This window comes from Agelaius phoeniceus, chromosome 3 (assembly GCF_051311805.1).
Source record: "Agelaius phoeniceus isolate bAgePho1 chromosome 3, bAgePho1.hap1, whole genome shotgun sequence".
Classification (NCBI taxonomy): domain Eukaryota; kingdom Metazoa; phylum Chordata; class Aves; order Passeriformes; family Icteridae; genus Agelaius; species Agelaius phoeniceus.
In genome coordinates, this window is record NC_135267.1 from 50,871,930 (window position 1) to 50,894,086 (window position 22,157).

The 22,157-nt window shown below is 36.4% G+C and overlaps 1 protein-coding gene across 10 annotated transcripts in view; it reads right to left on the reverse strand.

Annotated features, from left to right (window-relative positions):
* FAM184A (family with sequence similarity 184 member A) overlaps positions 1 to 22,157 on the reverse strand; it is a 74,613-nt gene that overhangs the window by 21,643 nt on the left and 30,813 nt on the right. For all 10 annotated transcript variants that reach the window (XM_077175230.1, XM_077175232.1, XM_077175229.1 and 7 more), the window contains exons 4-9: positions 19,533 to 19,714; positions 18,667 to 18,864; positions 15,338 to 15,460; positions 11,495 to 11,656; positions 9,569 to 9,690; positions 9,226 to 9,376 (exon numbers count right to left, since the gene is read on the reverse strand). In XM_077175230.1, the coding sequence (XP_077031345.1) occupies positions 9,226 to 9,376; positions 9,569 to 9,690; positions 11,495 to 11,656; positions 15,338 to 15,460; positions 18,667 to 18,864; positions 19,533 to 19,714 (938 nt within the window). The remainder of the gene's footprint in view (positions 1 to 9,225; positions 9,377 to 9,568; positions 9,691 to 11,494; positions 11,657 to 15,337; positions 15,461 to 18,666; positions 18,865 to 19,532; positions 19,715 to 22,157) is intronic.

The window sequence follows — 22,157 nt, forward strand, 5'->3', positions numbered from 1 at the left end:
CCATATTCAAAAGTATGCAGAACACATTCAAAATGTAGTACTCCAAAATAGCACTGGTTTAAGTGTTATTAAGAAATTTCATAAAAAATCCAGTCATTGTTATGAGTACTTCCATAGCAAGGTCTATCCATGTTCTGGATAAAGAAAGTATTAAGAACCAAAAAGAATGCACGCATAGTTATTACTGTCTGTATATCTATGATGGGGAAGAGTGATGATTAAAAAACAAGTAAGCACGTGGGCTGAACTATCACTCTATTTCTACAGGTTGGAATTCAAGATTTCATTTGTGATGTTACTATGGTATAAGAAATCTTTGCTCAGTTCTCTTTGAAACCTATGGGATGTACAAGCGAATTAAATTACTTCTTGTAAGTTCAGACACTTCTGAAAAAACATCTCTACTTGTATAGATGTATTAGCTAACGTGATTTCACTTGCTTTTGCTGTCTCATTCTTCAGTAGAAGTATTATCTTCACCCTCAGCATATGCAAAGCTATGCCTCAGATGCAACCAAGAAAGCTTCATCATGACTCAGAGGAAGAGCAGAGGAAGAGCAGAGATGCAGCAGAGAATAGAATCTGAATCTTTATATGCAGCATCTTTAGAACCCACTGATCATTGCAGGCTGCTCAGCAGGACTGAAAGACTTTGCAAACAATACATGGAACAAGATTGGAATTCTCAGCTCTCTTTCAACATCTCTTGTAGAAGAGCTGAGTTTTCAGTTTAGTTGGGCAAATGTGTGTTGCAGTAAAGAACAGATTTAGTGATTTGAAGCTATTCAAGCTTTGTGTTTGCTTGTTGTAATGAAGAGTTGCCTGTGTTCCAATCACAGCTGTCACAGGGGCCATTCTTGGTGATGAAATGGTGTCATTTTCCTCAAGAAGGACATTTACTGCACCAGTGACATTTTCACATTTTCATTCAGTTACCTTGTTTCCTACAGGACATTAACCAATTGAATGCATGGAAGTTCTCCTGTTTCATGGTTTCTCTGAACTAAAAATTACTTTCAACGAGATTAGAGAGGCTTGACACTTAATTTCAGCATCAGTCTTCATATCACCCAAAGATCAGTTATGTAACACTTTTCCCTCATTGACATTTCAATATCATATTTTATCACAATCTGACTTGGCTATATGGTTTACTGAAGTTTCAAAACACTGCTGGCAAATAGGAATTCTTGTGTAAAACCTGAGACCCTAACTGGGAAAGCTCCTACTTTATCTGTTTTATCAAAGCAGATATAGATGGCTACAGTCTTTGCTTCATTTTAAGAATGACCCCCCAGAGATGCTGCTTACCTTTCTGAAGAACAAATCCTACCTGCACCCATCAGACATCAGTAAAGGAAATGAGTTTCTAAAGTGCCTAGCACAGAAGCCAAGGGGACCTTTGGCATAAGCCCACTTTATCCATCTAATAATGGCAACAACAACGCTAAAACTCTCCCTCGAGACAGGTCTTTGAAGAGAAGGGCTGATTTGTCAGCAGATGTACAGTCTCTGGCTGCGCAGTGCTTACGTGGCAGATGACTCCGCAGAGATTTGGAAAGCAGCTGTTTGCTACTACAACGTTTTGTACTTGGCTCGAGGCTTCTGACACGCTAGGGAGTGGAGAGCTACATCAAAGTTTGCCCTCTCAGACTGGTAAGAAAAAGCAGCATTTCCCTGTCTCAAAACTCAACAGTTTTCTGATGAGGAAAAAGAAGTATATACAAGGCATTCTGAAATCTTTAATAATCTCTGGGATCTAATTGGTCCTGATTTCCTCCTGGTTTTGCAGCAACCCCAAAGGGAAGGTGCTATCTTCAGGATGCCAAAGGGTGGGAAACTTACCCTCTTGCGTTAAAAAGATGGAGTTTTTATCTTTTCCAGTTCTAGAAATCTATCACACTTCTAGGCAAAATCACAGAATGGCATGGGTTGGCCTAGGTATTTTGCAGATTTGAAGCTGTTTGGCTATTAGAATACACTCTTTTAATCCAACAAAGTGCAAGTCCAATGGTCAGGGGAAAAACAAGTGCATTTGAATGTCCCGATAATTTTTAAAGGTTCTGGAAAGTTACTAGGGCTTCATTCATTTATTTGTCATAATGCTCTCAGGATTTTAAAGATTACAGACACACCTTAACTAATTTCTCCTGGAGCACAGAAGTATCACTGCCCTTAATCTAGAATTTCAATCATCTGCTGAATCTCAAACAAATTTTGCCCCACTTCATCAGTTCTCTCTCATTCCTTCCAAAGTCCACTGTTTTCATTGGTTTTGAACCAAAAGCAAAAGCTACTTTAGCACGTACAGAGCAAAGAGGCTAAGGGAAGCATTTAAAAACTAAATGCTTGCCAAAGTCTTTATCTTACATTTAAGGGAAAAACATATATAAATACAGGCTTAAAATTTTGTTTTGGTGATGGTGTTACTGTTGGATTTGGCTTAGATTTCTATTTACTAGTTTTGGAAGTGTGAACTTCCAAATGTCAAATTAAACTTTTTACTCATGCACAATACTAAGAATTTCATGTTCTTTTCATCCACTGACAAATAGAATTAAAAGCCTTTCCATCTCCTCCAGTTTTACTGACAAACAAAAACTCATGATATTAAATTTCAACTAGAAGTTTAGGATCAGGTAGACAGGTTTCTTTGTATAAGAAAATATCAACTTCAAGCACTAGCCAAGATATATATTTTTAACTGAATTAAACACAACACCATGGAAGAAAAAAAAATTAAGGAACCAAAAGAGAGATGAAGAAGTCCAGCAAGACATTTATTACAAAACAGAGAACAAACTCACACTTCGAAAACACTGATTTGTTCTGTTGCTTTTATTTGCCTGTTTTGCTGAGTAGCTCTTAATTGTAAATGGTCTTTAATGAATTTCCTCCATTATATTCAGAATCTTTTAAACAAAGTGTAAAACAATGATGAAGGCATGGGCCGGGCTGAACGGGATCACCAAAACCAAAAGCTCGTAATGAACAGCTGAATTTTAGGCATTTGTTTTCATGTCCAAGCTTCAGACAACACTACAATGGCCAATGTGGCAGAACAAATGCACCAACTCACCATCACGATCACACCTCTGCAGAGAATAGGGAGCCCAGAACATGAGGGATTCCTTATTGAGAAGTACAAAGTCATGAAACCAGGGGAAACACCCTCAGTAGTTGGCCCTCTGAGAGCTGCAGTGAGTTTGAACTATGAGAATGTCCACATGCTCATGTGAAGCAGTTTCTGACCTGTTTAAAGAATAGGTTTCCCACCTGGAATACAGGAGCACTAATTCTTCTAAACCAGTGGTGAGTGGCAGGATGCACACAGACAATGGATCTAGGCAGAAACTCCCAAATCTCCTCTAATTCTCTGTGAGGCCTGCCTGAGTTACAGCACAGTCCCATTAAGACCACAGTTTTGAGAATTGTATTAACTTGTCAAAATTTTCAACAGTCAAAGCAAGCATGCTCTGTTTTGGAAAAACAGGTACCTGTAGAGTGAAGAAGAGCCATAAAACATTAACCTGAACTACATTCCAGGGTGCCCTCTGCTCTTTTCTCCATCCTTGGTACGACTTTTCTTTTTACTCTTTTGGATTTCCACCTTTTAGATTTTTAAGTGTTTTTAAAACTTGCCCAACATCTCTTACCATCCACTAGATGTCATGGTAGCCTTACTAGTATTATTGAATACAAGAATCACCAGAGCAAATTCGGAGGGAGTTATTTGAAGTTTACCTTCACTCTGTTTCTGACAGACAAGCCTTTAGACAGGGTGTTCAGGACAGTATCAAGTGACAGGGAGCTGAGTAAAACGATTCTGTGCTGAAAGTTTATCTCCCTTCTTTCTGGAAACTGATACAAGGTATGTGCAGGTTATTTCTTGTAAAAATTTCCAGCATCCATTTGACAGCAAATCTTCTAATGCAAGGATTACCCAGGCTGTGGAACAGGCCAGTAATCCTTGTGCTGGGGAAAGAAAAGCAGCGTTTTCTGATTTTGTTAATGTGGATGCACATCAGCTCTGCAATAAGCACCTCCACACAGGCAACTAAAGATGGAGAAGTAACTGGATGAAGCCTGATCAAAAGCCATCTATAGATGTGCACAGGAGCTCAAGGATTTTTCTCAGCATTCCATCAACAGCAGAATAATCAGGACTTTTTGACCAGTATGTTAAGACTGAGCTTGTTATTTCCTGAAAACTACCATTTAAATAATAACTACATCAGAAGGAAATATTTACATTTTGATACACGTCAAAGTTTCTCTTATTTACTTTGACAGTTTATAAAGGAGCATGTCATCACAGAAACAAACTCTGAAGAGGAAATCTCAACATATTTTTCAAAAAAGGATTCTTTGCAGTAGGAAAAACAAACAACAGCTATCAAAACATATATAGTATACTTTAGTCCAGTTTTGCTGTACTACTTCTGGTATTTCCATTGATAGAAGACACATTTTTGGTGTGAAGAGTTGACAAAGTTAAGAAAGAAGAATGTCACATGTGCTTGACCATGTAGCTATTTAAGAATGGGAAAGCTACATATGGGAAAAAATAATGACAAAAACATTTATTTTACTGGGGCATTTTACTGAAAACTAAGGAAGACAGGAGAACCAATATTTGCTCAAATATAGGAAAGTCCATCCACAATGAGAACCCTTGATTCTGTTTACTGAAAAAAACATATCACAAGAAGAAACAGACAAGAAAAATACAAATCTTAACCTGCATGTTTCAGTGCCCAGAAATGAAGGTTGCACAAAACAAACAAAGAAAGAACATGCTTATGCTTTCAAAAAAAAAAAAAAAAGAAAAAGAAAAAGAAAATTCCAGCTATTTTGGCCCTGGCTGAAGCTTTCTCAGCAGTAAAATGTTTTTAAGAAAAGCGTTAAAACCCCATTATAGAGCTAAGAGGAATGGAAAGGAGCAAGCATATCTGAATTCACTGCATATTTCATTATGAAACCCTTGAATGGATTGACATAGAAATACTAAGTGCAATTTACAAGGGAAAAAAGGAAAAAGTACTTTCTCTTTTGTCTTCTAGAATAATTTTGTGTATCAGAGATAAAAATTACACATTTGGTCTCTATACAACAATATAATGGTTAAACTACCAACCACATCTATGTGTTGATGGTGCTTAAGAAAGTGTTTAAGCATTTAATCAGCTGAGTAGATTTTCATCTCAAGATTCTTTCATTCATAACAAAGCTATACTGTTAGAATAACAATAACCCTACATGCACTCTGTGAGGGACCACTTAGCATTACTGGTACAAAAGCAAAATCATTACCTAGCTTTATGCAAGAGCTAGATACCACCTCTCAAATGTGCAACAAATAGAAGTGGCAGAAATTTGTACATCAGAATAACATAATTTTTAAAACTCAAATCAGCTTAGTACACTTTATGGGCATAATTTTCTTGATTGAAACTGTTTGGATTTCTTTTAATTAACATTTTTATCTGTGTCTGCTCATTCAGCTTTCCAGCACCAGCCAGCAGCATTCCCAGGTGGGCATACTCTATGTTGTATTTTTCTACAGTTTAGGTAGCTATATTTAAACCTGTTTGTTCAGCCCTTTATGATTACACAACCATTTCTACACTTCAAGGTAGGCGATACACTTCCTTGTAGCTTGTTTTTAAATCAAATCAGAGATGCATCAATACATACTAGAAAATGGTACCTGTATTGATGAACATTTAATTTCTGAATTCAACCTTTATGAACAGAAATTACACAACTAAGTGGTGAACCTCTAGACGCTTTCTCAACATAAAAAACACATATCGGCCACATTTGTTGTCAAGTCAGGATTTACAAATTTTTAGCAGAGACCCTGGTCTTGTATTGTTTTGATAAATCATTGTATAATATTACTGGTATAGAGCAGACACTATTTCAGGTGTAAAAATCTGAATTGCAGAAAGAGAAGCTGGATTCCCTCTCTTCCTAACTTTATACAGGCTTCACACCTTTCAAATGGGTTTTAAATACATCTTCCCACAAATTAAAACCAGGGTGTAACAAATCCACAATTTCACAGCCCTACTGCAGTATCTCAGGCGATACTAGTTCAGGGCAGAATTTCTAAGACGTTCCAGGACCTGCTTATTTCAGTACCTTATCATTTCTGGAGGAGGAGACAGAGAAGCATCTTTATGGAGTTTGCGGGTGACACCAAGCTGGGAAGAACGCCCTGGTGGAGGGCAACACAGTGGAAAGGATACATTGAAAAAAATGGGCTGCCATCCAGAGGGACCCATCTAGGTTATAAGTACAGGCTGACAGGAACCACACAAAATTCAGCAAAGAAAAATGCAAGGTCCTTGACACAGGAAGGACCAAACCCATACACTGGTCCATGCTGGGTCACAGATCTGCTTTGCACAACCTTGTTCATGGTAGGCTAAACACGAATCAGCAGCATGGTGTGGCAGCACTGAGTGCCAGCAGCACTCTGGGCTGCAGCAGCAACCAGCAGTTTGAGGGAAGGGACCAGTGCTATGGACTGGCCCTTACTGCACATCACCTGGAGGGCATATTATTGTGGTGTGATGTCATAGCTTGCCTCAGTTTTCCCAGTCCTTCCAGAGGTGTCAATCGCCTCTTCTTTCCCCCACCCTGACCCCTGCTGAGCGCTGTCTGTCAATCCTGGCATTCCAGAAGGGCGTTGAGTGATTGGCAGAGTTCAAAAGATGCCTTTCAGCCCTGGGGGACATTGGGCCATCCAGGTGTCATTCGTCCCCTGAGACTTCCCCACCTTACCTGGTTGGTAGGACCCCTACCCCTTCCCTCCCCCTCTCCCCAGGGTTAAAAGGAACAACAGCCACACGGTTCGAGCTTCTCTTAGAGCTGTTACGAGATTCAGAGGCCTGTGTGCCAGGAATAAAGCTCTGGATCGAAACCCTCCAGCAGAACTGGCTCCTTTCCTTCACCTCGCCTTGAAGCTTCTCCACCAGAGGTAAACCTGAGCTCCTGCATGCCTGGACTTGTCCCAAGTGCCCAGATGCAGCATCCAGCTTAGCCAAAGGTGTCTCTGAGGTAAAACCACCACAGCTGTCACCTTTGGTCAAGCAGCAAGAGCCAGACAAGACAGGCACGTCCCATCCGGCTATTCCAATAGCATATTCGGTCTCCTCCTCCAGCTCATTCAGCTTTGGTATAAGACACATGTTGATAGACTTGCTCATATTCAGCAGAGAACTACCACCAAGAAGGCTGGGACTGGAACAGATGTCCTTCTGAGGTAACTCTGTTTGCTCAGGCTAAAGAAGAAATGGCTTTGTGGGACTTAATACTTTTCCAGTAGCTAGGAGGTGGTTACAGAGAAAGTGGACCCAGTCTTGTTACAAAGGCGTACAGCAGAACAATGAGAGACTACAATCAAACTGAAACAGAGATGGTTCTGTCTGAATAGAAAGAAAAAGCTCACTATGAGGATAATTAAGCAATAAATGAGATTATTCAGAGATGCTGTGGAATCTTCATCCTTAGAGGTTATTCAAGAACTGACTGTACAGAGCCCTAAGCAACCTTCTAATTCAGTGCTGAATTCAGCCTCCTGAGACCTTTTCCAGCCTAAGCAAGTCTGTGATTCTGTCATCCAGGTCACTACAACTCTCAGAGACTCTTTTGTGTACGGCAGTCAGGAGGAACTTACTAAAAATCCATTTGTCCAAGAGTTAAGTTATTAATCTCTTACACTGTGGTCTGGAATTCTCTCTCTTTCAGCTGTAATGGATAAAATATAGATTTTTACAGAGGGAAAGCTTAATTCCCTACTACCATTTCAATCTCTGTTAAATACCTACCCAATTCAAACACTGGTATGGAAAAGTCACAGCTGTTTTGAAAAAAAATAGTGCTCACATGCTACTAATCTATTTGAATACAGTTCTGATACAGTAGAAGATAGGAAGAAAAAAGAAAAACAACCATTTTGCATATGGAGACCTTTTCCTATATCTGAAAATTCTCTAGTAAATTCTCCTTACTACAGTGAGCTTTCTCATTCCAAAATTTCTTGCACAGGCAGAAAAAAAAGTTAATTTGTAACATGGTAATTTTCCATTCCGGAACTGGAGGTTAGATTTAACATGGTATTTTTGAAAGGCAGAGATAAAAGTATGTTAAAACTATGGAAAGTTAAATATATCCCTTTCAAGGGATATTCTACCTTTACAGGTAGAAGTCAAGAAAGTAAATTGAACTTGGGTAATGTGAAACTTAGAATCAAATTAGTCCAATTCTCTTTATGCTCCTGTTGTAAAAAGTAACAGACCAAGAACTTTGAAAACCTCCAGCTTTTATGAGCCTAAACCACAAGACTTGACAAACTTAAATTCCCCCAATCAGCAAATTATATTGTGACGTGCTCCTGTGAGAGGCTGTATACTCAAATGCATGTTCAGTTATTAGACTTCCCAAATTAGACAGCAAATTAAAAGACAACCCACAATAACACCCTAAAATCACTTAAAGTCATTTCAGTCATTTAATGAGTTCCAAAATCTGTTACTCTTACTTCAAAGTATGTTTGTTCATTTTCAGCTATTTCTTCAAACTGGAGTCAATAAAACGAGTTCTACAGCATTTATGGCTTGGAAAAAGTACAAAGCAAGTATTTTCTTTGAATTATCTAACATAGCTGAGATGATAAATAACAGTTACCATTAAAAAAACCTCAGTATTCACACAAGATTATCCCAAAATAATGGCCAAAATCACTTAAGACATAGCTGTAATAAATGTGTCATAAAAACTGAGACACATTTTGACTTCTCAGAGACTTGTACAGTGTTATTCTTGTACACATAGGGGATTATTACTTTTGTAAAGATAGGGGATACCTTTAAGTCCAAACAATTAGCATTGGTAGATATTTAACAGCACAACAGGTGAGCAGACAAAAATCAAAACAATCTTGTAGTGAAGAAGTGAGTCTGTCAACATCCTCTCCCTCCTCCCCTCAAAACTGTAAAAAGTTTTATTCACATTTAGTGTAAAGAACAACATTCATATAATTAAAATTATATCCACATATTATTAAAATCATGATTAGGTTAAAAAGCCCTAAGCTAACAAATTTCATTTAAAAGTCAGATATCACAATTGATTTCACTTACTTAGTTGGTAATAAGCCACCAACAATTAAATTGTAATGGCTTTCCAATTCTCAAAGACACCATAGTTAGTTACCTGGTCTAAAAGATCTTCGACCTTTTTTTGCCATCCATCCCTTGCTGCATTTTTTTCACGTTCTTTCAGCTGCAACAACTGAGTCATGGCTGCCTTCTTGTCCTCCTCATGCTGCAGCCTCAGCTCTTCACGAAGCTTATTACATTCCTGTCTAAAAACAAAGGACAAATAACTAAAATGCAGTGGGAACTTGTGCAAGAGGTACACAAGAATTACAATCTCAGTAATAATTGGAAAATCTTAAATAACAGAAACATTTGCTTTACATTTCATTTGATAGTACAGTTGCATATAATATATAGTTCATTTATTATTAAAGAATAAAACAAAAAATAATACTTGCCGAAGATTTTCTGTCCATTTGATTTCTAAGTCACGTGCCATTCTGTCAACTTTGAACTTTTCCTCCTCTCTCATGGCAGCAATCATTGCCTCATGCTGTTGTCTCTCCTGATCTAGTTCTCCCTGCAAGTACAAACTTTACAATAGAGACTGATCAGCAGCAAAAGTGTATTTCAAACATTAAGTGAGTGTATTTATAATAAAAATATCAATTACAATTGACTCAGAAATTTGAACTACAACTTCTTCAGTGTGAAATTCCTAGTTAGGCACAATTAATGCTTATACATCTCCTGATATTTCTTATTTGTGAAACAGAAGTCTGTATTCCTATGAAAAGCAATTTTCCAGTAAGTCATTCTGCAATCTTTTCAAATACCATTAATGTTGAATCACAAAATAATTTATGTTGCAAAAAACCTCAAAAGGTCAACAAGTCCCATTCACTGAAGGACTTAGTTTTCACATTGCAGCAGGTGGCTTAAGCACTTCGTAAAGAATGCTTTGATTTTTTTTTTTAAATTTTTAAAGCATCGTATATCCAGTATTTGAATTTCAAAGTGTGAGCTATCTATTTGAGATACAAAGTTCATTTCTGTTTCTCAGTGGGACAAGTCTGCTAGAAACAAGGTTTCACAGTCTAAACACAGGGACCACCTTTAAAATTCCAATCAATTTCTGGTGAAATTTTACCATAATAGAATAGGTACCACCTAGAAATACTACTTACATGAATGTTGTTCAGCAGTGCTTGCTTCGTTCATGAAGCAAACATAGCCCCCTAAATTGAATGATTAAATTTTAAAATGAGACCTTTTCTGCAGCATTATTATAAATTTTAAAATCTGTTAAGATAAATTTTATTGCCAGTAACCTACTGTATATGAATATTTAAATGTTTTAATAGGTGAAGAGAGCAATACTGCTTAATAATAACATTTAGAGACATTATAAAAAAATACAGAGAAAGTTATAAACTATAATATTGTGCACCTCTAATGACTGTAGCTGAAAAAAATAAAAAAAAAATACCAATAAGCTGTTTCAGGCTGGTTTTGTTAAGAAAATATGAAAACATATTCAGTGAAAAAAAAGTATATTTGCTGCTCTATGTCAAGTACTTCTGTGATCTTTTAAATGTACATTCTTTACTGAGGAAACAAAAAGGAAATGTTTGCCCAGTATTGCAGTCAATAAGGTATTGACAGACTAACTGACAGTTCTACTTCCATCTAGCCAATTAAAATGACAATATATTTGTGCCTAGGCAAATTAATTGCTTAATGGTATAAAGTGGTCACATTTTCTTGGTGACAGTCTGCTATCCTTACAGATATCCTAGCATATATCTAAAAATTATTCTCAAGTCTTTACTGAATTTCCAAATTCGAGTTGGAAATGAAGACTGTGCCCATTTTCCAAGGAAAACATGGCATATATGTATTCAAATAACTCATCAAAAAGATTTCTGTGAATTTCAGAGTTAGTAAGCTCTGGACCTTGTTTTGCATCATGACATGAACTGTCTGGAATTGCATGTTAACTCATATCCTTTTATGAAATTCTATTAAAGTCCTGAACATATTTTGTATGGACATGTTTTGGCAGCTACAATTTACATTAACCATACAAAGATACGCCTGCAGCACTACCTGTTAAATACTAAAAACGTTCTGAAAACAAAAAATACCCACCCCAAAACAACCAACCACTAAAATAAAAATAAGAAACCCCCAAGCCCCAAAAGAACCTATCCTAGTTTCCATTTTTTAAAATTTCTTCTCAAAATAGAAATCTCTCCTTTAATGAAGCCATATGAGGCTCCTTCTGTCATGGGTACTCCATAACATTTCTAACTATTTTAAAAACAAGACCAAAATCACCCTAACTGCACTTTGCACAATTTATTCCCCAACAGCATGGTTACCTCAACACTATACAGTGAATCTGTGGTCTCTCGCAGTCTTGCTCTAGTTAATTCTAGTTCTTTCTGGAGTATTTCCTGAGCTTCTTGAAGACTGGAGATATGTCCTTCTGCAGTCCCAAGGCCTTGCTCACTTTTTCGTACTAGGTCTTGCAGACGACACACCTGTGACATTGCAAAAAAATCTGTAATTTCCATAATTATTACTAATGGCAGCCAAGCCATCCTGGTGTTATTCAGTGTTTCCTAATTCTGACCTAGACAATATTTTACTTGCACTACCTGTTCTCCTTTAATATCACTCAATGGTTCTGTATTTAAAAACAAATTCCTGTAATATTATAAAAGCAAAGAGTCAATTAAAGGATTTTTATAAGCAAAAAAAAAATATATCCAATGTGTTTGATCCACGTTGCAAGGAAAGGGGCTACATAAAAGATCTGAAAATGCCTCTTAGTTTACTGTGAGAAAGCATGTTTTAAGCAAATTAATGAGAAATATTTCAATATACATAAAATCTAATCTAATATATAAATTACCTTGTATTAGGGTTTAAGTTTCTGTTTTCAGATTGCTACCTGTCCAGCCTGTTTAAAACTCAACCTAGCAACTGTACATATAATGTAATAATCTCCTTAACTGCTATGGAACAATAGTCTTTTTTTCTGCCTGTTTGTGCTTCAGCTTCCCATCTGTAAAATGATGACACTACACTTCTTTGCTTCAAATAAAAATATGAGAGATTTGAGAGATTGAACACTGTTCACCAGTTACAGGAAAGAAAAAGATTTTAAGTATGTAGGTTGGAAAAACAGAAAAATGGGAGGCAGGGAGGAACAAAGGACAGCAGTTAATTGGAAGTGCATTTTCTACTGAAGCAATAGTCTATGCTGTTGCCTTTGTAGGTTGAGATAAATTCATTCACAATAGGAGTAGTGTCACAAGAAAATACTAGCTTTTGGATTACAAGCATGCACAGCTAAGAATTGTAACCACTCTTCTTGTTTGGTAGAATAATTACATACAAATACTGTTATAATACACACAGAGACACCACCTCTCTCTCCTAGAACTCTCCCTCTGTCAACAACCTGTCAAGTGTTTAAAAAGTGGAACTCCTCCTTTTCTTCTCAGAATGGAATCCAAAATTTCTTTGGCATGAGAGATCTCAGTGAAAAACTCCTGTAAAGTTGAGCACTTGTCTCTGTGCTCCTTTGAGTTATATTCAAACAGCCAGTAATTCCCTACAGAGCACTGCTACCTTCAGGTAGCAGTGCTACCTACATGACAAACTGTCCCCAAACTGTATTGATATCCTGGTGGTGCACTGTTGTCTATGTATCTGATAGTACATCATATGAATAGCAGTCCTGTAAATCTAAAGGATGTGGGAGCAGGCAGGAATGTCGCTCATAGGGCTTAAGATATAGTCTACTGTTGACAAAGCAGCGACGGAGGCTGTTTAAAATTATCTTTAATAGCATCATCAGAAATCCTTTTCATGGAGACAGCAAGTCCTTAGATGACTGTGCCAAGTGATACAAACATATCAACATTCTAAAAAGCCTTGGCTGGTCTACAGTGAAAGGAAACACATAGCAGAGTGAACAGCCAATCTCATCCTGAGACACGCATGAGAAAGCCACTATTCTCCCAAAAAACTCCCAAAAAAATCTTTGGCAAGTATTCAAGATTACACTGCTCTTAAATAGCTTAGTACTGGGAGCAAGCCTAATGAGGCTTGAATCTTTCCCTCATCCTTTAGCTAAGATAATTGCCACCAGAAAGTCTGTCAAAAAGAAAAGAAGATGGCATGGGCTCAAAAGCAGCTTTCTCAGCAGGGAAGCTAGAACTGAGAGAGCATCCACAGAAAGTAAAGAATACAAGCCAACTGTGTTAAATGACTTCTGTAACTTAAAGCAAACAAAAAAAAAAAGAAGCAACAGTAGCAATGTAAGGGCTAAGCTAATGATGTGTCAGACACATCACAGGGGAAGGTTCTTCAAGGTCAGTGATGGCATTGAGAAACTGCTGTTAGTTGTCAATAGAGATCTAAGGCCAAGCTGTGGCTGCAACTGAAGCACTTCTTTCATGTGCTCAAGATAGACATAGTAATGAAATAAAACATTTCTCTTCTGCACTACATGGAGAGGATTTACAAACCAACCCCAATTTATTGTCTGTATGTTTTCTCTCATTCTATCACTATGCACAATATATGGTATTACACTTACCCTGGCAAAGGATTGTATGTAAACTTGAATTGGACCGCAGCTGGACCTAGCTCCTTATTTTAGTCTTCTGTTTCTTAGCTTTGCCTCTGTTTGGCTAACTTTCATGTTGATGGAATTTTCCAAGCCTGAATTTGATAGCAGTTGGATAATAGAAACTCATTCTTAAAACATTTCAAGTTATTTCCTTCAAGGAAGGAGAAAGTTTATTGCTCATGAAGCCAAGAGACATTGATAAAGAATAGCTAAATTGAAGCCTACAGTGCTAGATGATGATAGAATGACAATAGTGCTCTACTCAGATCTAATCCAGAAACAATGAAAGTTAGCATACAACAGAGAAGTTAAATCTGAAAATAAATAACTAAACTTCCTGTAATTTTGAACTGAAAAATAAAGCTGTGTAAGATTTTGTTAAGATGCATAACAAATACATCATATTTTCATCAATTTGAATGGAGGTAAGCACACTGTTAAAAGAGAAAGAGTAGTTCCAGCTTAAACTTGCACCTTCTCCAAGCTCTGAAACAAAGATACTGGCAACCCTAAGGAGGAAGAACCCTCTTGTTTAAAGAACTACTCACAACTGACTGATCAGCAGAGCTGTTGAACTCTAAAGGCAGGAGGTCCAGCTACCCTGGCAGTGTAATAATCTCTGGCATCTCCATCTATTTGGTAGGTAACATGATGAAGTTATTAATATAGTAATGTATCAATAGATTATTAATACAGTAATATATATTAACAAGTAAAATCTATACTTTTGGAAGGGCAAACTTCCCTATTTAGTATATTAAAAACATGCAGGTTTTTTTCTTAAGCTAGTTTAGTATTTGTGCAATTTGCAAGTTACCAGAATGAAACACCTGCTCTCTCCAAATATTGTACAGTATAGAAAGCAGCAATGAAAAATTTTGCTGCAAAAAAATACTTAAATTCTTGTTTAAGTCTCTCAAAGCACACACTAAAATCATGCATAGGGCTTGCTGAACAATAAAGCTGATGAAACAAGGCAAAAGTTGCAGAGAAAAATGGTTTGGTGGTTTTGATATCAGCAGAATGTACTTCTAGTTTCAAAATACTGTATTGTGAAAAGGTTGTGATTTCCAACTAAAAAAAATTTAAACTGTCTTGACATATAATACATTTGACATCAATTGCATCTACCATGACATAGCAAATAATTTGGGTCTTACTAGAAGTACTTCATATCATCTTTTGATGAAAATACAAGAAGATGATTTGCAAGTCAGGAAACTGACCAGAATTTATGATATGTTAACCATAACCAAATATGAGTTTACATCCAGTTAAATTTCCCTCTCTCCTGATGTATTTTGTGTAGAGGTCTGTGTACCTAATGAGAAGATAAAAATAGTTAAAAATAAAAAGCTGTTTACATCAGCTGTTTACATCTCTCTTGCTTTATTAATTTTGTAAAGGACAATAAAATCATTCCTCAGAAGCAGTCAACTAACTTTCCATGTTTTAAGAATACTCCACTCTAAAGAGAAGTAAGGCATTAAACACTCAACAGCATAGACCTGGACCTGTCCTGGAGTCTAAGATTGCTATTGATGAGATGTGGTAGTGAAACAAGCAACTTAGTCCTTGCCTCCTGATTGGCAGAAGTCAGCTTTGTTGTCAGCTCTTCCTTCATGTTTTCCAGCTGCTGTCGGAGTTGATTCTTATCATCCTCCAAATGCAGTTTCTCCTTCTCAAATTGCTGCTCCAACTCCTTCAGAAACAGGAAGGATGGAAGAAATATTAAATACTTGCCACAGAGTCATTGCAAAGTACAGATCTACCCACGGAAATGATTCTAACCAGCATAAATACTTGTGATCTCATCCCTTTCCTTAAACTGTTAGAGCATGAATATTTATTTCCTTTTACAACAGATGTAATTTTCCAGTTTATTTTATAATTTAACATCCTTAAATCACAAAATAAAGACTAACAGGACTTTTCTCTCAATTACTTCTCAGTTATCAAAAGCTTTAAAAATATATCTACTTTCACAATTTTTCAGTCTGAGTTGAAAGAAGAATTTTTCATTTTCTATAAAATTACACTGATATATCTGCATGTCTTTCAGCCTTTACCCATCTATTTCCTACAAATAATCCCCACAGGAAAGAATAAATCTTAAAATCCAGATTGAGCTCTGTGAAGTTTTTTAGAATGTTACAATTAATGAAAAAAAGCCCCAGACCATATATCTACTACATTTGTGTAGAATCAAATTACTTTTCAAGTTTAACTATATGGAAAGAAACAAGTAACACCCCTGTTTTCATCAACCTTTATGGTGTAATAGCCAAATTCTCAAAATAACTGCTGGATTAATTATATTTCTCTTACATGAGCCTACACATGTGTGTGTATATATGCACACAGAAATGTTAGAAACTTTCACAGTTTTAAGGAAAATTATAAATTTATACTTCGGCCTTAATATTCAGAATACATTTTCAGAAGAACAATTTCTTTCACAAAATACTTTAAAGGAAACATATCAAAATTGAGAATTTTATTACATATTTCAGTGAAATATACTACACAGCTCATAATACTGCGAAGTTTAAGTGAAGAAAATTAAGGTTTCCAAGCAAGTTGCTCCAGAGTCATGCCATAAAAGGCTTCAAGGTTTTCTATGGAGCTAGAGCCTTTTTAATTAACTCCTTCTAGGGGCTCAGCTGAAATGCAAGGCTTAGTATCAATTAAGTGCCTCCGTGCAGACCTGGGCTCAGGTTTCCTAAAAATCAGTATTATCTCAGAAACTGCCATGAAAATACATACACCAGAGCCAGCCTGAAACAAAAGGTTCAGTATTGGTAAAATTAGGGGAAACAGGGAGAAAGAACTAAAGTATTAAAGAGGAAAAACAGTCACTAAAAGATATAAAAGTCTAAGGAAACCCAAGGTTTCCTGCTGCAAGACAGCAATGTAGTGTCAATCCAGCCAACTCCAAGAAGCAAGAGAGGCCAAGCCTTCCTCATTCAAACCCAAAGACAACTCAAGTGTTTTGCAGGGGGTGGAAAGCTTATTAAGCAGCTTGTTAGTTCTAGCACTCCTTTAGGGTATGTGGCAGGCAATAAACAATTCCTGTATACATTGCTTGCATGATCTCTTCACTCATGGTGGAAGTTGGTCAGAGTGACAGAACAGAGGGGGACACTGTCACAAACTCATTACTAAACAAGGTAAAACTCAACAAGTGCCTGCCTTCTTCACTGGGTCCACATGAGTCAACACGTGGGATAAATGCTCCTTGCTCAGTGAAACTTGATCAATTTGTCCTGTTCATGCTGAAATCTGCTGTCTGCAAAATCCCACTGGTGCTATTTAGACCCTATTCTGATAACAGAGCAATTATTTCTCTGATGATACTTGTCAGTACAGCTGTGCAGTACTGCAAAATTATTAGCAGCTCTATTTTCATAATCCTCCTGATGCCATTTTTACAGCTCATTTTATAGATGGAAATACTGAAGCAAAAAGAAATATTTGAGCTATTTTTTGAGTCCTATTCTAATTCTGCTGAATTCTCTTCTGTTCCCCAGATGCATTTCCCAGGCTTCCAATCCCAATGAATCCTCATGTCCTCTATCCCGAGGCTGCTGCTACCATGCTTCTTTCTCATACAAAATTCAACTCTGCTCCACATTTAAGCTTGACTGTTTTCTTCTTTGGATTACTTGATCACCACAGCATGTGCTTAGTGAGACAGGTCTGACAGAGGAGACAGTGAAATCTGATTAGATTTAGCATCAGTGAAATCGGATTGACTGAGATCTTGATCCCAACAACTCTCCATAGCTAGTTTTTTCTTGTTAAAATAATTTAATATTTTTCACATTTAGAGAGGTGTTCCCTATTTAAAATAGTTTAGTGATTAAAGAAAAAAAGTTTGTGATCTCCTTTTGTTTTATTCTCCACATTATTTTAGTAACAAACAAAACAAAAGAACCCCACATCTGAAATAAAAGAAAAAGATACACAGAAACCCTAAGAGACATTGTCTTAATAACTGGCATGTTTAAAGTTTTTAAGAAAGTAAACCTGTAAGAACCAATGCAGATATGTCTGAGAACTACTTCAATTACTAGGTGACAAAAAAAAAAAATTGTATTTATTAAAAATTGACCTAAGAAACAACATACTGGTAGAAAAATTTACAAAAACAAACCAAATCTGTCTGAGATGCACATCACTAACTACAACCATGGTTCTTGGTATTTTTCCTGTGAATACATCAAAAGAAATATTACAAAGCCTCAAATTAAACACTTAATCCTGTATTTCCTGTGCAAGGCAAAATTTGTGTATAACACACCCCAATCAGATTAGGAAAGAATAATTTAAAAATGGGCCTCATCCTGAGAAAGTAAAGGCCAGATTTGTGAAACAAAGCCTTTCAGCTTCAGGATTCCAGTCAAAGGTAAATTTATAGTTGCTGGAGAGTGAGCTGCTGTACAGTACATAATTTTATGTTGCACACTTAGAACAGCTGTTATCATCTGAGTACATATAGAGCTTAATAAAATATCAGTCCTAATAAAATATCTTTCTGTACTTCTGAACTGTCAATGAGAATTTTAAATAAATGTTATAATAATACAATCTTTCATCTCCTTCAGAAGAACAGATCTTGATATACCAACCCTTCTGAATATGGGTCACAAATTCCAGGAAAACAAAATTATTATACTTGAAAATACATTTGTATAAATGGAGAATTTATCTTCTGTATGCAGACAAATGACAGTACAAGTGGTTTTTTTCCCCAAGATATTTGTTATTTTTCTAAACACTAAGCAGTTTCTTCAGAGGCCTGCAGGTAATTCCAAATTAAGTTTGCCATAAAACAAAATCATGCAGTACAAGATGCAAACTGTAACAGTTGCTTTTTGTTTGATTACTAAGAAAATAAGAACATACCATCTGCAGTTTCTTCTTATCCTTATTAGCATTACTGTGCGCAGCCTCAATTGCAGTATGGTGTTTCCATGCCAATTCTTCTAAGGTCTTGGAATGAGCCTCCTTTAACTGTGCAGCCTCTCCTTCCAATCTTGCTTGTAATTTTACCAGCTCCTTCTCATAATATTCACGTTGTGTTTCCCTTGCTTCATTTACTTTCTATAAAGTACAAGAAAAGAAATCTATTCAATGGTTAAAAAATCTGAACAGTAGGAATAAAAAAAATACAAAAACATTACTGATGACATAAATCTGTAAAAAATTATCTTCCATATAAAACAAACTGAGCAAACACTAAGCACTGACTATGTGATTCAGTAACCAAAAAGGAAATTTTAAAAAATCCATGCAAAACAATACATACTTATTAAAAACCTAATTTTTCCTCTGTTTAATCTGGGAAAACAACAATCGGGTATCAAGCCTATAGAGAATTTCTGTTTAGTATTTTCAAACATGTTCAATGCATTTTCAGCAAATGGCTTTTTAGACTGTTCCTTAATCATTTCATATTTGTCCTTCCTCAGACAATTTAGATACTAGGCATATACACACAAGGTTATAACTCAAATGAAATTGTTAGAAGATTGTCCAAAGCAGTCTGACTGCATTGGACAATCTTCTGACAAAGAAGCATTTCATCTGCCTTCCCTTTAATCTCACTTCACACTCTACATTAGTCATTCTTTGTTGCTACATGAGATATACTTGAAACATACTGGTCCTAGTCTGGTCATATCAAACAAAAATTAAAGCATAATATTTTCTTGTCTAAGAATCCTAGTGTTTTCTTGTTTTATTCAACTAAAGCCAATAAGCTGTTTAACCTTCTCCAATGCCAGAATTTGCTGCCTTTGTCGCTCATCCAGACTCTGTGTTTTGCTTTGTAATAAATTTCTTTCCTCTTCCAGCTGGGACAATTTTTCCTTTAATCTAGACTTTTCTGATTCCAAGTCTCTGATTGTAACTTCTTGAGTCATTTGAGTAGCTTGAAGCATTCCAATGTGACCTAAAAACAAAACAGCTCTTTAAAACCTCATAGCATTGGTTTCATGCAATTGAAGTGCACATTTATATTCCAGTGATAGCACCACTCTAGTGGAAGCTTGCATATGGATCTCCCTTGTCTTCACTGCAATACTTATCTTCCTCTCCACTTCTCACTTGTTTAGTTTTATTGTAAAATGCCCAACAACAGCAGAGCACTTGCTGCTGGGGCACCTTTCATTTCAATTTTCCTTGCTCAAAGTTGCACGTTGACTCCCAAAGGAAAGCAGAATTAGGCAATTGTAAAAACGCTGAAGAACTGATCCCACCTAAACCTGCATATTTCTATCCTAGAATAAGATTGGCAACAGAAAACAGAACACTGATGTCTAAAGATAAACATGTCATTGTTTTATCAAACTCATAATTTAGCTGGCAGACTAGATACATAGCTTTATCTGCTGTAAAACTTAGGAAATGACACTTTATTCTGCTAAAGGTATATGACTAAAAGACATAACAAAACTCTCTCTATAGTAAATAGTAAAGTATGATCTAAATCTAAATCCTTGCAGGTTGGAGGCTTCCTTTTAATTTCTTTATGTATATTTTTGGAAAAAAAAAACAAACGAAGTACCATTTCAAACCACACAATACAATCATCTGTCCTTCACATAACCAGCTGACAAAGGTTTATGACTTCAGAAATTTCTGTCCTTTCTTCTTGATATATTTATTATTGTAGGTAACTGACTAGAGCAGTGAAATTTCTGTTATTTTGGGAGATGCTTTGGAGTGAAGAGAAGACTGTTTAGAAAAAGAGGATACTTCTAGTTAGGTCCAACTGAAAGATGAGAGGTATTATTTACTCAGAATAATTTTCTACTGTAGTCTCAGTTTCAAGGAAAGACTGTTGTTTCCATTCTCACTTTATTATAAATTTCAAAAATGACAGGTTGAATGACAGTTCAGTTTTATAACAATGCATTGCTTTTAAATTTAAGTCACTAAGGAATAGCTATGAAAGTGGAGTATATGCTATTTCTCACATGACAAAATCACTGAGCCTCATGATTAATTTCTATTTGTTATAAAAAGTAAGATGCGCCAAGAAGGAAACTGTTTGTTGCCTGTGGACACAGATGTGAAGGGAAGAGCTATGAGATATATAATGAAATTCAAAAATTAAAAATACCTCAAAATTAATAGTAATTTCATTAAAAATGCACACTTCTGATTGTACTAAGCCCTGGAAAATTCTAGAACTTTTTTTTGGCATTTTTGTTTGGAAAACTGAAAACTGAAGACTTAGGACAACGGGTATGCTTAGGTTCTGAAACATTTTTAAAAAATCCTTATTTCAAAAGTTCAGCTATTTAAGAAAGGTATTTTCAAACCCAAAATTTTATAATCTAGCAATAATAATAATAATAAAATGAGAATTTTCATTTTTTTATACAAGTATGTCATACATATTTCATTGTAAGTACACATAGACACTGATCTAGAGCTTTTGTCCTTGCATTACCAACACAGAAGATAGCTTTCCAATTCCTCATGCTCTACAAAAAAGGCATGAAATGCAGCAATTTCCTTAAAAGTTGTGAATCTCAGGATAAATGGAAGAAGAGTATTTTAAATGCACCAAAGAGACTCAACAGAATGTTCTAAAATATCAATACGATGAGTAAACATTCTTTATGGTAATTAAGTATGAGAATTCAGTTTCTTTGAGGATGGATTTTTGACTGTGTGAGCTGAAAATCAAGGAGATGGAAGTGGGCCAGCATCAGAAACCATTTCCAAACAGGCTGGCACCCAACTACCCCACATGGCAATGGCTTGGTGGCACCACTGCAAACAGGGATCCTGGTTCTTGTTGCACAGTGATGCTCTAAAACAAAGACGTACTGCTGACAGCACCACTGAGCTTTGTAAAGCTGAAAACCTCAGTGCCAGAGGACACCAGGGCTGGCCTCAATCACAGGCTAGCTGACTCCATGCCATCAGTAATACAGAAAAACAGCCTGGGTATTTATTTCCACTACATTTGGGGTGGCCTGGTGAAACCCTCTCATGCTTCTGCCTAAGGAATGAAGCAGCAACAGCTTTAGAATGTATGAGAACAGGACTCTCATACAGTCATGAATTTTTCTATGGCTGCCTCACAAACAACCTTTTGGAGGGTAGATGCCCATTTTACATTCTCTCAGCAGCAAGCCTATTCCTTTTAGCTGTTTGATCTAATAGGATCTTGCAGTCTTGGGCTCCTGCTATACTCTTCCAACATACGGCCTAGACTACTCCTGGGTTTGTGCTAATTTGTGTGGAAAACAATCAAAAATTGTTATAATTGGTCTAATTCAACAAAGCCAAAGATAAGCCAGGGGCCCCTTTTTAAGCCCTAGAATCCTACCTATTGTATAGTTGTCTAAGTTCAAGTACTGGGGCCCATGCCTACTACT